The sequence below is a fragment of the Mandrillus leucophaeus genome, unplaced genomic scaffold (assembly GCF_000951045.1).
Source record: "Mandrillus leucophaeus isolate KB7577 unplaced genomic scaffold, Mleu.le_1.0 Scaffold2, whole genome shotgun sequence".
NCBI lineage: Eukaryota > Metazoa > Chordata > Mammalia > Primates > Cercopithecidae > Mandrillus > Mandrillus leucophaeus.
In genome coordinates this window covers 2,534,810-2,550,300 of record NW_012102031.1, presented here as the reverse complement: position 1 = coordinate 2,550,300, position 15,491 = coordinate 2,534,810, and the positions used below count along the sequence as shown (strand labels likewise).

General features: G+C 43.0%; 1 protein-coding gene across 4 annotated transcripts in view; it reads left to right on the top strand.

Moving 5' to 3' along the window:
* Nucleotides 1–15,491, top strand: part of TNRC6B (trinucleotide repeat containing 6B) — a 312,777-nt gene that overhangs the window by 272,150 nt on the left and 25,136 nt on the right. For all 4 annotated transcript variants that reach the window (XM_011978801.1, XM_011978800.1, XM_011978799.1 and 1 more), the window contains 5 exons: nucleotides 3,427–3,558; nucleotides 3,892–3,987; nucleotides 4,132–4,312; nucleotides 12,417–12,554; nucleotides 14,736–14,912. In XM_011978801.1, coding sequence (XP_011834191.1) covers nucleotides 3,427–3,558; nucleotides 3,892–3,987; nucleotides 4,132–4,312; nucleotides 12,417–12,554; nucleotides 14,736–14,912 — 724 coding nt within the window. The remainder of the gene's footprint in view (nucleotides 1–3,426; nucleotides 3,559–3,891; nucleotides 3,988–4,131; nucleotides 4,313–12,416; nucleotides 12,555–14,735; nucleotides 14,913–15,491) is intronic.

The window sequence follows — 15,491 nt, the reverse complement described above, 5'->3', positions numbered from 1 at the left end:
GGCTCACTGCAAGTTCTGCCTCCCGGGTTCAAGCAATTCTCCTGCCTCAGCCTCCCGAGTAGCTGGGACTACAGGCGCCTGCCACCACGCATGGCTAATTTTTTTTGTATTTGTAGTAGAGACAGGGTTTCACCACGTTAGCCAGGATGGTCACGATCTCCTGACCTCGTGAACCGCCCGTCTCGGCCTCCCAAGATGCTGGGATTACAGGCATGAGCCACCGCGCCCGGCCTTTTGTGTTTTTTGTTTGTTTGTTTGTTTTTTGGTGTTTCTCTCTAGCGTCCAGGCTGGAGTGCAGTGGCACGATCTTTGCTTGCTGCAACCTCTGCCACCTGGGTTCAAGCGAGTCTTGTGCCTCAGCCTCCTGAGTAGCTGGGATTACAGGCGCTTGCCACCACGCCCCGCTAATTTTTGTATTTTTAGTAGAGATAGGGTTTTGCCATGTTGGCCAAGCTGGCCTCAAACTCCTAGCCTCAAGTGATCCTCACCCAACTCGGCTTCCCAAAGTGCTTGGGATTACAGACGTCAGCCACCGTGTCCAGCCTGGGGAAACTTTTTAAATGTTTTCTGAAAGGAGAAATAAGAAAAAAGTAGCTGAAAGATCGATGAATTTGGTCCCAGTTCCAGGAAAGAATCTAGATTATCAAAAAGATTGCTTTTGAGTACATATGGCAGTAATCAATAATCATAGTTTGCTAACAAATTTTCATGCATTCCCTTCATTGGTAAAAATGCTGGCATAGAATAATAATATAGCTGTTGTATTCTACTTTAACAGGCCGTTTGACAAGCTGTTTTGGACGAGATGGAAATATATTGGCTAAACCTTAAAACAGTCGTGTAGATTAGTAACTGACGATTCTCAGGCTGATGGCTTCATATTGGAAGGAAGCTTTAGTGGCATATGATTAGATTATCCTCAGCTTTATCAAGTTCAGCATTCCCATCCGTGATGGGATGGGGGAACACAAACTGGGAATAAGTAGAATAATAGGATCAACAAGAACTTGGTGGGGTGACTGTGAAGTTAAATATGATAGAGGTTCATTCATTTAATAGATATTTATGGAGCATCTTCTATATGCCATGCTCATAAAGATATATGTAAGGTCTTAAGCTCAAATAAAAAATCAATTAATAAAAAGCTGAAGGCCAGGTGCAGTGGCTCATGCCTGTAATCCCAGTGCTTTGGGAGGCCAAGGCGGGCGGATCACGAAGTCTGGAGTTCGAGACCTGCCTGGCAAATATGGTGAAACCCCGTCTCTACTACAAATACAAAAAATAGCTGGGTGTGGTGGCATGCTCCTGTAGTCCCAGCTACTCGGGAGGCTGAGGCAGAAGAATCACTTGAACCCAGGGGGTGGAGGCTGCAATGAGGTGAGATCACGCCACTGCTCTCTAGCCTGGGTGACAGAGTGAAACTCCATCTAAAAAAATAAAATAAAACCCAGCTACATGGGTTAAATATTACATGAAGGAACAAAAGCATATTTTTAAATATTATAGATTTTAACTAACATTACGCTTAGTGTGTGAATCAGGAGTTATGATCACCAGAGAAAGTGACATCTTAGGCATTATTAGTGAAAGCACAGCTTTTAACAGAATGGTTAGGAATGGCCGGGTCTGCTTGGTGTTGAACTACTCTAGAAAATACCTTTCTGTTCTTGGCTCTTCACTGAGAAATGGAAGGAGATATAGGTGAAAGAACTGATCATATTGAACCTGAAGATGAGACGCAAGGGAACTGTAATCATTGTCTGAAGACATTTGAATAACCAGCCTGTGGAATAATGTGAACATTATAATCTCTAAGCATCTGACATGGATTAACTCATAAAATCTAATGACTGAAGTTAATATTGTTGTCATTCCAGTTGGAGATCAGGAAAGTAAGGGTCAGAAAGGCTAAATAAGTAACTTGCTCTGAGTCAGCTTAGAAGTGGCAGAGCTGGGCTGGGAGCAGTGGCTCATATTTGTAATCACAGCACTTTGAGAGGATAGCTTGAGCCCAGGAGTTTGAGACCAGCCGGGAGGTCAGGGCTGCAGTGAGCCATGATCATGCCACTACATTCCAGCCTGGGTAACAGAGTGAGACCCTGTCCCAAAAAAAATAAAAATTGGGGAGGCAGGCAGAGCTGGGATTACAAACCCAGGCAGATTGCCTCTAGAACTAAAGTCTTTTTTTTTTTTTTTCTTCTTTTTTTTTTTTTTTTTTGAGACAGAATTTCACTCTTGTTGCCCAGGCTGGAATGCAATGGCACGATCTTGGCTCACCACAACCTCTGCCTCCCAGGTTGAGGTGATTCCCCTGCCTCAGCCTCCTGAGTAACTGGGATTACAGGCATGCGCCATCACGCCCAGCTAATTTTGTATTTTTAATAGGGACGGGGTTTCTGCATGTTGGTCAAGCTGGTCTCAAACTCTCGACCTCAGGTGATCCACCCACCTCGGCCTCCTGAAGTGCTGGGATTATAGGCGCGAGCCACCACGCCCGGCTCTAAAGTCTTTTTTTAATCTTTTTTTTCTTTTTCCCCCCCAAAGAGATGGGATCTTGTTGCGTTGTCGAGGTGTTCTCAATCTCCTAGGCACAAACAATTCTCCCAATCTGCTGGCATTTAACAGGCATGAGCCACTGTGCCCAGCCTGTAGGACTAAACTCTTGACCAGTGTGCTACACTACTTGGCACTCATGGGCACGTGCTTAAGTTTGTTCTCCATGGCCCCAACCAGTCCAGTGGGTTCAGTAGATGAGGGTGCAGGGAAACTCATTTCTGCTTACTTAAATCATCTTAGAGGAGCAAACCGAAGATGGGAGGGAATCCTCTGTCAGCAGAGCTTCCTGCAGCCTAGCCTAGCTCACTCCTGAGAACACGGAGAAGGACCTGCTGGGCCATTGACCTTCCAGGTTCTTTTATGCTGGCTCTTTTTTACACTGCCACTCTGTGGGTGTTAGCTATCAGAAGCCATGAGTTGAAACTCATGTCTCCTATTTACAAGTTAATACATTTGTCTTATTTGTATCACAGAAATACTGTCACATAAGTATTATTTATTAGCTTTATGCAATGTAGCATGTTTTGTTTTATGGCACATTTCCAGTAATAATTTCTCAGTTGGATAAAAAGCCATATTGTCATCAGTTTTTTTTTTCTTGAAGATGTTTTCCTGAATATAAAATTTATGCTTTTTACTGTAGAAAATTGGAAAATCTAAGAAGAAAATTTAAAAACTCTTGTAATCTCACTGCTCCAAGATAATCATTGTTAACACTCAGTGTATTTTTCCTGTTAACATATTTTTCACAGAAAAGTTTGAGAACACTTGCTTTAGATTCATCAAGATTCTTCTCACAGAAAAACCATTTTATTTTGATAAATTCTGAAGATTCTGTTTCTCTTCTTTCTTTTTTATTTTTTTGGCTAGGTTTCTGCCTCAATGCTCAAGCAGTTTCCCAACAGTGGCCTGAGTCCAGGTCTTTTCAATGTGGGGCCCCAGTTATCTCCTCAACAAATTGCCATGCTGAGCCAGCTTCCACAAATTCCCCAGTTTCAGTTGGTAAGTAGCAGATTTTCTTCCTGTGGCTGAAAAGGTCATTTGCTTTTTTTTTTTTTTTTTCCCTCTTTAGCTTTGATTTGCTTCCCACATCTTTGCCACTTTCTATGTTCAGAGGGTGCTAGTCCACGCTTCTAGGCAGACTATGGAGTGTGCTTAAGGGTTGTCACTCAACTGGAGGAAAATGTAACCAGGAGACCAGGAATTTGGTGTTACTTCCCTCCTGGATACTTTAGAATTGTGTGACCTGTATGTCAGTGCACAGACCCTTTCGGTGTCCTCAGTCAATCAGTCTCAGGAAACTTTGGTTCTCTGTCTATCCCCCTTGTTTTGTAGGCATGTCAGCTTCTCTTGCAGCAGCAGCAACAGCAGCAGTTGTTACAGAACCAGAGAAAGATTTCTCAAGCTGTACGCCAACAGCAAGAGCAGCAGGTACGTGGGTGGACAGGGTCCCTCCAGTGTTGTGTTTGAGGAGTACATCCCGGCTTAGCCTCTTATGGCAAAGAACCAGGCACAGTCTCTTCCTGGGAAGTTCGGGGCTGTGCTTATCACGTGTCCATCTCTCTTGGCTCACAGCTGGCTCGAATGGTGAGTGCACTGCAGCAGCAGCAGCAGCAGAGGCAGCCGGGCATGAAGCACTCGCCCTCTCATCCTGCTGCTGGACCCAAGCCGCATCTGGACAACATGGTACCCAACGCGTTGAATGTGGGGCTCCCAGACCTTCAAACCAAAGGGCCAATACCTGGATATGGTTCTGGTAAGTTGTTAGTAGAGAAAATTACCTTTTTAGAAATCTACCCCTCCAGGCCTGTGATAGGGGTTGCGCCTGCATTACCCTCCGTTTTTATGTCAGCTGTACAAGGTAGGTAAATATTCTTACCCCTGGTTTACACATGAGCCATCTGAGGCTTCTTGAGTTTCAGTGGGTTTCCAAAGCTCACCACATGGTTACTAAATAGCCGAGACAGGCCTCTAACTTCTCTGGCTTCAAAGCAGTCTTTCAATATATGTGTATGAATGGCAGACTGCTCTCCTACCGCCAGGAATTTTTAAAACCCTGTTTAAACGCTTGTGCATGCTGTGAGTGGTACACATGGCTGAGGTTATGATCTGTTAAAATATGTACTAGTTTGAAATGTTTTAGTATACTCATATTAATACAATTGCCTTCTATCAAAAAATGAACTAAAATTATAATGCAGATTGATACAAATTCATCTGGTGTTAGTATTTCATCTGATTTAAATAGAACAAGTAAGGTTATGCCTTTAACATTCTTCAAGACTTTTTTGGCAGGCAAATCATAGCTCTTTCAGAACTGGAAAACATGCTGTAAGCAGAATCTAATTGGTGAGGAAACAGTGATTTCAAAATAAAATTTAAAAATGGAAAAGATACCACACACCATCACAGTTTCGTCTCAAACTGACAACATTTAGAATTTGTCTTGTAAAGAAGATACTGTTCTATGCACACTCAAAAAACAAGAGTTGGACCAGGTGCAGTGACTCACACCTGTAATCCCAGCACTTTGGGAGGCTGAGGCAGGCAGATCATGAGGTCAGGAGTTCAGGACCAGCCTGGCCAACATAGTGAAACCCCATCCCTACTAAAAATACAAAAGTTGCCGGGCATGGTGGCTCACGCCTGTAATCCCAGCACTTTGGGAGGCAGAGGCAGGCGGATCACGAGGTCAGGAGATCGAGACCATCCTGGCTAACACAGTGAAACCCCATCTCTAAAAAAAAAAAAAAAAAAAATACAAAAATTAGCCAGGCGTGGTGGCACACACCTGTAATCCCAGCTACTGGGGAGGCTGAGGCAGGAGATTGCTTGAACCCAGGAGGTAAAAGTTGCAGTGAGCCGAGATCACTGCACTCCAGCCTGGGCGACAGAGCGAGACTCTGTCTCAAAAAAAAAAAAAAAAAAAATACAAAAATTAGCCAGGCGTGGTGGCACACACCTGTAATCCCAGCTACTGGGGAGGCTGAGGCAGGAGAATCATTTGAACCTGGGAGGCGGAGGTTGTAGTGAGCTCAGATTGCGCCACTGCACTCCCGCGTGGGCAACAGAGTGAGACCCCATCTCAAAAAAAAAAAAAGAGTTGGAAAGACATGAAATTGCTGGTTCTAGGTGACAATGTGACCCTGGACAAATGACAGCGGCTGACTATGCGCCAACCCCGCGATCCTCCTACTGCACGTGCAGGGGGTGAGCAAAGACTTCAAGGTGTTCTTGATCTGGGTATTTTAACGGAATTACTTTGTAGCTCCTCAACTTCCACCAACTGTTTTCATTCTTAAAGATGATCTGCCTGATAACTGACTTAAATTCGAAATAACTTTTCTTGCACTTGATACAGAAGGTGGTCAGCTCTGTTCTCATCTGGGCTAAAGAACACCAGGGTACCAAACATGGAGGAGCCTTCCTTGATTACTAACAAAGGTGTCCTACGCTGGATTTCCTTCTTTTTTTTTGAGGCACTTCCCGCAACCTCCACCTCCCTGGTTCAAGCGATTCTCCTGCCTCAGCCTCTTGAGTAGATGGGATCACAGGCACATGCCACCACTCCCAGCTAATTTTTGTATAGTAGAGATGGAGTTTCACCATGTTGGTCAGGCTGGTCTTGAACTCCTGACCTCAGGTGATCCACCTGCCGTGGCCTCCCAAAGTGCTGGGATTACAGGCGTGAGCCACCGCACCCGGCCGATTCCTATTTCAAACGGCTAAAGGATCAGAGTTAAGCATACACATATATACACATTTACTGAAGAAATATTATGATTTTTGTCATACTCCTGTTTCATAAGTAACTTGTAAATTTAGCTATGCATTATATTATTCCATATTAAAGAGAAGTATTGACTTATTAGCTTGTTTCTATATTTGTTAACTTCTTAAACAATAGATAAATAAATATTTTTAGGTCTCATTTTAATTGTGACCTGACCATTTATAATCTGCCTTATAAGATAGGTATGTTTTGTCATTTATTTCACTTACAATTTTCCTGACTGGGCACGGTGGCTCACACCTGTAATCCCAGCACTTTGGGAGGCTGAGGAGGGCAGATCACTTAAGGTCAGAAGTTCAAGACCAGCCTCCAACGTGGTGAAACCCCGTTTCTGCTAAAAATACAAAATATTAACTGGACGTGGTGGCAGGAGCCTGTAATCCCAGTTACTCGGGTGGCTGAGGCAGGAAAATAGCTTGAACCCAGGCAGCAGAGGTTGCGGTGAGCTGAGATCATGCCACTGCACTCCAGCCTGGCAACAGAGCAAGACTCCATCTCAAAAATAAAAAATTTTTTCCTTAGTTAGCATGATTACATTTATTTGAATTGAAGAATACATTTTAGGACTGAAAGTTAGATTTGGCTGCCTGTTTTGAATAGATTATTTGATGAAAATATATTTAAAGCACATATAGAAATTAAAATTTTTTTTCTAATAAAATGCCAAAGATGTAATGAAATGAACAGTATTTCAGTTTTCCTGATGCTAAGTATGTTGAACTAAAAAGGATACCTCTGGGTGAAAGAATAGCAAGAATAATTGAAAGTTTCTTAATATGTCTTGATGAAGCCTCTTTGTTACATTATCTCAAAATTAAGAATTTGAATGCCTAATGACTGCTTAACTAATCCTTATTGATTATTTTGTAAAACAGATGGTTTCTAATTCTGTCCTTTTAGCAGAATTGAAAATACACCTAATTGAGGCTGAGTGCAGTGGCTCATGTCTGGTAATCCCAGCACTTTGGGAGGCCGAGGTGGAGAGTGAGAGAGGGAGAGAGACAGAGAAAGAATACCTAGTTGCATTGTTAGGTGATAATGACCTATCTAAAAATTATATTTTAGTATCTATGTTACTGGGCTAGGGGGAAGAACATATACTTTAAAAGAAATTCGGAGAAGTAATTCATGTTATAACAAGACTCCTTCTGTTCCCATCTACTTATTTATATGAGTAAGATTTCTTAGTGCTTTATGTCAACAAAGAAATTTAAAATAAGATAGTAGAGAAAATTCTCATTATAGTAAGGAGTCTTGGTTACCGTGGATATCTGAACTCATTTAGAAACAAAGTGATTCATCTTCTTAGAATATGCATTTCTGATAAAATTTCACTTTTTATGTTTAAAATTTATCAAAATTTATAATATTTATTTGGGCCGGGCGTGGTGGCTCACGCCTGTAATCCCAGCACTTTGGGAGGCTGAGGCGGGCGGATCACGAGGTCAGGAGATCAAAACCATCCTAACATGATGAAACCCCGTCTCTACTAAAAATACAAAAACTAGCCGGGCGTGGTGGCGGCGCCTGTAGTCCCAGCTACTCTGGAGGCTGAGGCAGGCGAATGGCGTGAACCCGGGAGGCGGAGCTTGCAGTGAGCTGAGATCCGGCCACTGCACTCCAGCCTGGGCGACAGAGCGAGACTCCGTCTCAAAAAAAAAAATAATAATAATAATAATAATATTTATTTGGTGTATACCTGTGAAAAGTAAAGCTGTATAAATACTGGAGATTATAAAAATGACAGAAGAGTAATTGTATCTATGCTGTAATTATGATTGTGTTGATACCAGGTGTACACGTGGACATGGACTTAGAACAGTTGTGTTAGGATGGCCAATTATGGGTGATTTTTAAAAAATAATTATAGTTATAGAAACTAGTTTGCTTTTTAATGTATAGTAAAAAGAGGAGAAAACAGAACTGTAAACAAAGAGTGAAGGCAAGATCAGTATAAGGACAAGTTAATTTAAGAGCATTTCCTCAAGGATGTAAGAACGGAGCCAAATGTTAGTCATGAACAGACCATGAATTAGGGTGTGTGAAGATGAGAGAGAGTAATTCTGGCAAGGACAGATGAGGCAGGCAAAGGGTTGTCCTTGCGTGAATGATAAAAGCAGGTGATAGGCAAGGGGCATGTCTTATCTCTGCTTGTACCTCAGCTCCTAACAACAAGGCCTGGCACAGAATACACTGTCCATAAATATTCATTGAACTTAACTAAATGGCTTAATTTGAGCTAAAGCTCTGTGTTTGTGGGCTGGAAATTTCAGGGAAACCACTTGGTGGACTGAGGAAATTTGGTTTTGCTATAGTGGAAAGTACAATAAAGTCAGTATTTTCTTGGGTTTAGAGGTATGATAGCTTGTAAATAGCCAAAGGTCACTAGCAAAGCACTGTCTCTTCTTTGTTAATGCAGCCACTAGAGCACAGTGTCGCAGAATTCCTTCCATCAAAATCCACCAGACACACTCCATATCCTAGTGTCATGCCGGTTACTATGTGACATCCAAGAAAATTATGTACATCTTCGCCTGATTTTTCCTCTTACACTTTGGGGTTTGTAGATTGAACCTTTCAAGGCAATTTTCTCACCTATTCTTTCTCTGATCCCTTGGATTATTTTTCCTGACCAAACCCAGTGAGGCAGTGCTGAGACTGCCCTACTGTGGTGGTACTTGATCCCCAAGTCTCTAGTGAGAAAGGTGGCCGTTTCTCTAAGGTTCTCGGAGCTGCTGAGCTCTTTCCTTGCGTGCTTAACTTTTTCTTTCTCTTTCTCTTTTTCTCTCTCTCATTCTTTTTCTTTCCTTCTTTCCTTTTCTTTCTCTCTTTTTTTCTTTTTTTGCCCTTTTTCTGTAACTCTTTAATTTTCTGCATTTCATTTGTCACCAAAAAAACTCCTAAGCAGTTGAAATTAAAGAAATTTAATTCACTGGCCAGGCACGGTGGCTCACGCCTGTAATCCCAGCACTTTGAGAGACTGAGGTGGGCAGCTCACGAGGTCAGGAGATTGAGACCATCCTGGCTAACATGATGAAACCCTGTCTCTACTAAAAATACAAAAAAATCAGCTGGGTTTGGTGGCAGGCACCTGTAATCCCAGCTACTCGGGAGGCTGAGGCAGGAGAATCGCTTAAACCCGTAGGCAAAGGTGGCAGTGAGCCGAGATTGTGCCACTGCACTCGAGCCTGGGCGACAGAGCGAGACTCGGTCTAAAAAAAAAAAAAAAAAACAGAAAAAAAGAAATTTAATTTACTATGGGTTTTATAGAAATTTTAGAGTAACTTCAAAGAAAATTAACGTGTAAGGAATGGTTCCTCCTCTTCTTAATAATGCTAGCATTCATTTTAATCTTTGCCAGAAACCTAGGTTATTTCCAAAAGCTCTTTCTCAATGATTAGAACTAAGCTTTCAGGTGGCCTGGAATCCAAGCACCTTGGCCTGGTTTTTTCAAAGGCAGAAGTGTAATTTACCCAAGGAGCAACCTGCTTAGGCCATTAAGGCTATGTCAGAGAAAACCTTTGTTCCTTGCAACCTCCTTGCCCTCCAGTCTAATGACATTTCTGCTATCTAGGATGAAAGAAAGAAAAAAATGCCTCCAACTCTTCTTTTTTAAAAAAAATAATAGGCTGGGCACGGTGGCTCATGCCTGTAATCCCAGCACTTTGGGAGGCCGAGGCAGCTGGATCACGAGATCAGGAGATCGAGACCATCCTGGCTAACATGGTGAAACCCCATCTCTACTGAAAAAATACAAAAAATTAGCCAGGCGAGGTGGCGGGCGCCTGTAGTCCCAGCTACTCGGGAGGCTGAGGCAGAGTGGCATCAGGAGGCGGAGCTTGCAGTGAGCCGAGATCGTGCCAGTGCACTCCAGCCTGGGCGACACAGCGAGACTCCATCTCAAAAATAATAATAATAATAATAATATTAAGGCCAGGCACGGTGGCTGATGCCTGTAATCCCAGCACTTTGGGAGGCCGAGATGGGCAGATTGCCTGAGCTCAGGAGTTCGAGACCGGACTGGGTAACAGGGTGAAAACCCATCTCTACTAAAAATTCAAAAAATTAGCTGGACATGGCTGCGGTGCGCCTGTAGTCCCAGCTACTCGGGAAGCTGAGGCAGGAGAATTGCTTGAACCCAGGAGGTGGAGGTTGCAGTGAGTCAAGATCGCGCCACTGCACTCCAGCCTGGGTGACAGAGTCTCCATCTCCAAAATAATAATAATAACAATAATTTCATTTGAAATATTTTCATCTCATTCTAAAGATTTCTGCTCCCCCCCGAGTCATCTTGAACTAGTAAATTGAAACACAAAGTGTGAAAGAACACTGTTCTTTATATAAATAGCAACATTTTTCACATGGGTCAGGAAGGTATTCAACTTTTACTTGATTTATTATGTGTTCATAAAACTATCCCAGAAAACTAGGATAAGCACAGGGGAGGAAAAACACAACCTGGGCCCTTAGTGGGATTTGAATAGATGGAAACTGAGGACCCTTTATGGGTATAGTGTGGAGTCTGGCCTGGCTAGAGTTGCACATCTCGGGGCAGAGAAGCTTGGCTCTGCCATAGTGGGAGCCTTGCGTGCCTCCCTGGGATGCCTGCGCTTGTGCTGCTGCTCTGTGCTCCCTGTGGCTCATTCTCATTTTTGTCCCATTTCATCATTTTAGTCCTTTATTTTACTTTTTTGAGAGTTTTTATGAACAGGTGTCACGTACATTCTGACCCAAATGAATGATGGACCCTGTTAGACTCCATCACCCAGCTTGTGCTATGTGGCTTCCGGCTCTCCAGCCCTGTGAACTGGGAAAACGTTACCCACAGAGACTCTTCCCCTGAAGTTTACCTGGGGCTCATGGCAAAGTGAACTCAGAATCTCGAACTACCCACCTGCTCAAGCTTTGGGGTCTTCCTCATTGCTTAAAGACTACTTTCCGGCTGGGCACGGTGGCTCATGCCTGTCATCCCAGCACTTTGGGAGGCCGAGACAGGTGGATCACAAGGTCAGGAGATCGAGACCATCGTGGCTAACATGGCGAAACACCGTCTCTACTAAAAATACAAAAATTAGCCAGGCGTTGTGGCAGGCGCCTGTAGTCCCAGCTACTCAGGAGGCTGAGGCAGGAGAATGGCATGAACCCAGGAGGCAGAGCTCAGTGAGCTGAGACTGCACCACTACACTCCAGCCTGGGCAACAGAGCGAGACTCCATCTCAAAAAAAAAAAAAGACTACTTTCAATTTTTTTTTTTTTTTTTTTTTTTTGAGACGGAGTCTCGCTCTGTCTACTTTCAAATTTTTCTTTCTGATTTGCCCTGACCTCCACCCACCCCACGCTCAGGCTGCCAATTCTCTTCCTAAAATACAACTAGTTATCCTCTAACATGCTTAAAATTTTCACTGTCCTCTTGTCCTAGAGAGAAAAAAGATCCCAACTCCTTGGCCTAATATATAAAGAAAGACCCTACATGACACGACTCTTCATTTCTCCCCATCCCCCAGCACTCTCCGCCTCACTTCATCCCAGAGTTAGCTACACATTGGAATCATTTGAACGTGTCACCATTCCCTAAACACACTTGATTATCAAGAGTCAGAGCTTTGTACTTGGTTTGCTTAACTTCCCCAAATAGCTACGTTAGGCCCTAGATCACATGTTCCTTCTGCAAAGCCTTTCCTCCCCCGAGATACCCTGACTACAACTCTGTCGCTGCTGTTACACTACATTGGCTGGATGTAGTCTTCTCCATCTCAGTTGGAGAGTGGCTGGCCCCAGCATCCTGTCTGGCACAAATGTCAGCTAAATGAAAAAGGGCCTGCAGGAATGCACTGAGACAGACCTAATCGATGGCAGTCATACATGTCTTCACACCTTCACAGACAGACATCACTTACTTAGCGAGCAAGAGCCTAGATCAAAGCTTGGATTCAAAAATACCTGTTTCTGAGCGGAGAAACTCTGTGAATTAGTCTTTGAATGACACTTGAAGGCATTCGTGGGCTGTGCTTCAGAACTCTTGGTACTGATGCTAGAGACTTATAAAATGTGGTTTTCTCCTTTTTAGGCTTCAGCTCTGGCGGCATGGACTATGGCATGGTTGGTGGGAAGGAGGCTGGAACTGAGTCTCGCTTTAAACAGTGGACCTCCATGATGGAGGGGCTGCCCTCTGTAGCCACACAGGAAGCCAATATGCACAAAAATGGTAAGAGAAGCACTGAAAGCTAGAGCCCCCAACTCACACCAGGTCTTGATGAAACATTCTATAATACTGTTTTGAAGTACAGAACTTGGTATTCTTTTCCTCCTGAATCCTGTGATTGCCTGTGGAGGAAGGTCACAGTCATGTGTATGTTGAATTACAAGAAATATAAAGTGCTAGTTCTAATTAAAGAGAGCAGAATTTTTCAACTACCATGACTGAGGGTAGTAGCAGTGAACTTGGGCACCCACCAAGGTGAAACCCTAATAAGTTGGCTGAGGGAACAGAGTCAGCTTGTTGAGTTTGTTTTGCTTTGTTTTGTGGAGCAAGGGATCGTAATAATACCTATCTTGTTGGTTGTTTGAACCATATTAAGGTTATCAGCTTTTTTAAAAATTCCTGTCTTTTAATCTCCGAAAGATGACTAATAGATCATAATACATGAGATTTGAACTTTTCACAAAGCTTTCTTGTTCTATGTGAATTACAGTGTCTGCAAGTCAGCGTTGAAGGGCATTGCAGGCTTTGGTGGTGATGTTGGTCGGCTTTTCCTCTCAATTTCTCTCTGTAAGGGCTTCTCCATTTCCTGTAAAACAGATAAAAGGTCTCAGAACCTTCCTTCAGCCTTTGTTTCAGTGTTTGTTTCATTTGACAGTAATTCACTTGGACTTAACTGTATCCATGAGAACCAAGTATAAATAGGTGTCTGGCTGTTCCTGCTGCAGCACCCTGGCAGGCCTCAGCCCCAGCCAAGTCATTCAGTCTGAAGCCTTTCAGGTTTTCTTCATAAACCACTCTTTAATAAGCCCATCCAGGAGGCCGGTGAAATAGCCACGTGGAGCTCTCTGCCTGCCAGCCATCCCTGAGCATTATCGTTTGGTTTCATGGCATGAAGTCAAAAGTGATTTATTGAAATTGTGAAATCTGTTTGTGGACTGAATAATCTAAGCCCACTGTCATATATAGCTTTGGGCGCTTTCAGTGCTTCCTTAGGCTGATGATTCACCAGGTCCCCTTGTCCCCAAAGACATGATAGGTGCATGATAATAAATATGAAATGGCATGTGAGAGGGTATCTCAAAGGCAAAATCTCTAGTTGCCTTTTTAGAGCTTATAGATCATGTTTTCCCATCTCCTTAGCAATCCCCAAAGTAATTGAGCTTTTCATTTTCCACTGCTTTACCATAATCACCTCTGAGCCAGATTTGTCAGTGGCTCCAGAAAAGTAAATGTCCTCTTAGCTGAGCATGGAGATAGTTTTGATAATATTCCCATTAGGCTGCATCACCCTGGAAATAATTTTATCCTTTCACAAGCAGCATCCTAAGAATAGATCAAGTGACCCAATACCGTATATAAAATTCATTTGAGAAGTAAGTAGACTGGTATCTCACTGACACCTAAAATTTTATTTAAAGTGCATGTTTTGTTAGTTCAAGGCAATTTTAAGCTTTTAATTCTTTTCCTGCCCCATAGCATATAAAAATGCATGATGGGGGCACCGACAAAACCACTGAAGTGCTCTCAGGAAACCAGTTACAAAGGATTTGCTGTTCTTCATGTGTGAGGCCATGGATCCCAGAGCTGCAGAGTTCATTGCTGGTCTTGTGCTGGCAAAGACCCTAGGCGGGAATTCCATCTCATTGCGTTGGAATTTAAAGTAATTGCAGATGCTTTTCCCTCCAATGGACTCTCTGTTTACACTACTGCTTCCAGCTAATCTAAGCCTGATCAGCCAGCCCTTAAGAACCTGGGTGGGTAGCATCAGTAGAAATTTAGTTAAAACCTTCTTATGTGCTACAAATTGTTAGAATTTTCCCCATTTCTCACTCTTGAGTTGTTAGCATAGAAACTAGGGATAATGGTCAGATTCTTCGTATGTGAACGTTTCATTAATTTCCTAAGACCATGGAATTTTAAAACTGAAAGGAACATTCAAACATGAGAACAATCTTGTGTGCCTAAGTGAGGAACTGAGAGGCTCAGAGAGGCGAAATGACTTGTTGGGCACGCTGCTTAGTAATTATGTGCTGAGTCTCGAATGCAACCTCTTATTCCAGTGCTGTTTGTATATACTCCGTCAGCTTCAGAAGACTGTTTGTTTGCATTCCAGTGAATAAAAAATAGACAAGTTCTATTCATAGGAGTTATTTTGGATGATTTAATCTCCTCTCTTTTCTTCAGGCGCTATAGTGGCCCCTGGTAAGACCCGGGGAGGGTCACCGTACAACCAGTTTGATATCATCCCTGGTGACACACTGGGTGGCCATACGGGTCCTGCTGGTGATAGCTGGTTACCTGCCAAATCTCCACCAACAAATAAAATCGGAAGTAAATCCAGCAATGCCAGCTGGCCTCCAGGTATTGTCCAGGAAATGCTTTTCCAGGATAGCATTTGTTTTGTAATTGTGAGTTTCAGGTTCAGAATACATTGCTTTTGTGACTTATGTTACTAAGGTACTTGCTTTCATTTTTTCATTCAATAATTGTTAGAAGCAAGGCATGTGCTATGGGAAGACAGAAGATTTTCATTAGATGGGGAATCTGGGGATAAGTGACATTGTAACTGGGACTTGGCATTCATCCCACGCATAGGATGCCTTGTAACATGGGTTCTTTTGAAGTGTCTGTTGAATTGATCTGTTAGTTCTTAGGCAAGTATTTATTATCAGTTAGGCTCTAGGTATGCAGTAGTGATTGCAATGAGATTATTTGTTAATATTTTTCTTTCTCTCCTCTTTTGTTGGATATAGTAATCTATTCTCATGATAGAAAAATGGGAACATGGCCGGGCGTGGTGGCTCAAGCCTGTAATCCCAGCACTTTGGGAGGCCGAGACGGGCGAATCACGAGGTCAGGAGATCGAGACCATCCTGGCTAACACAGTGAAACCCCGTCTCTACTAAAAAATACAAAAAAACTAGCCGGGCGAGGTGGCGG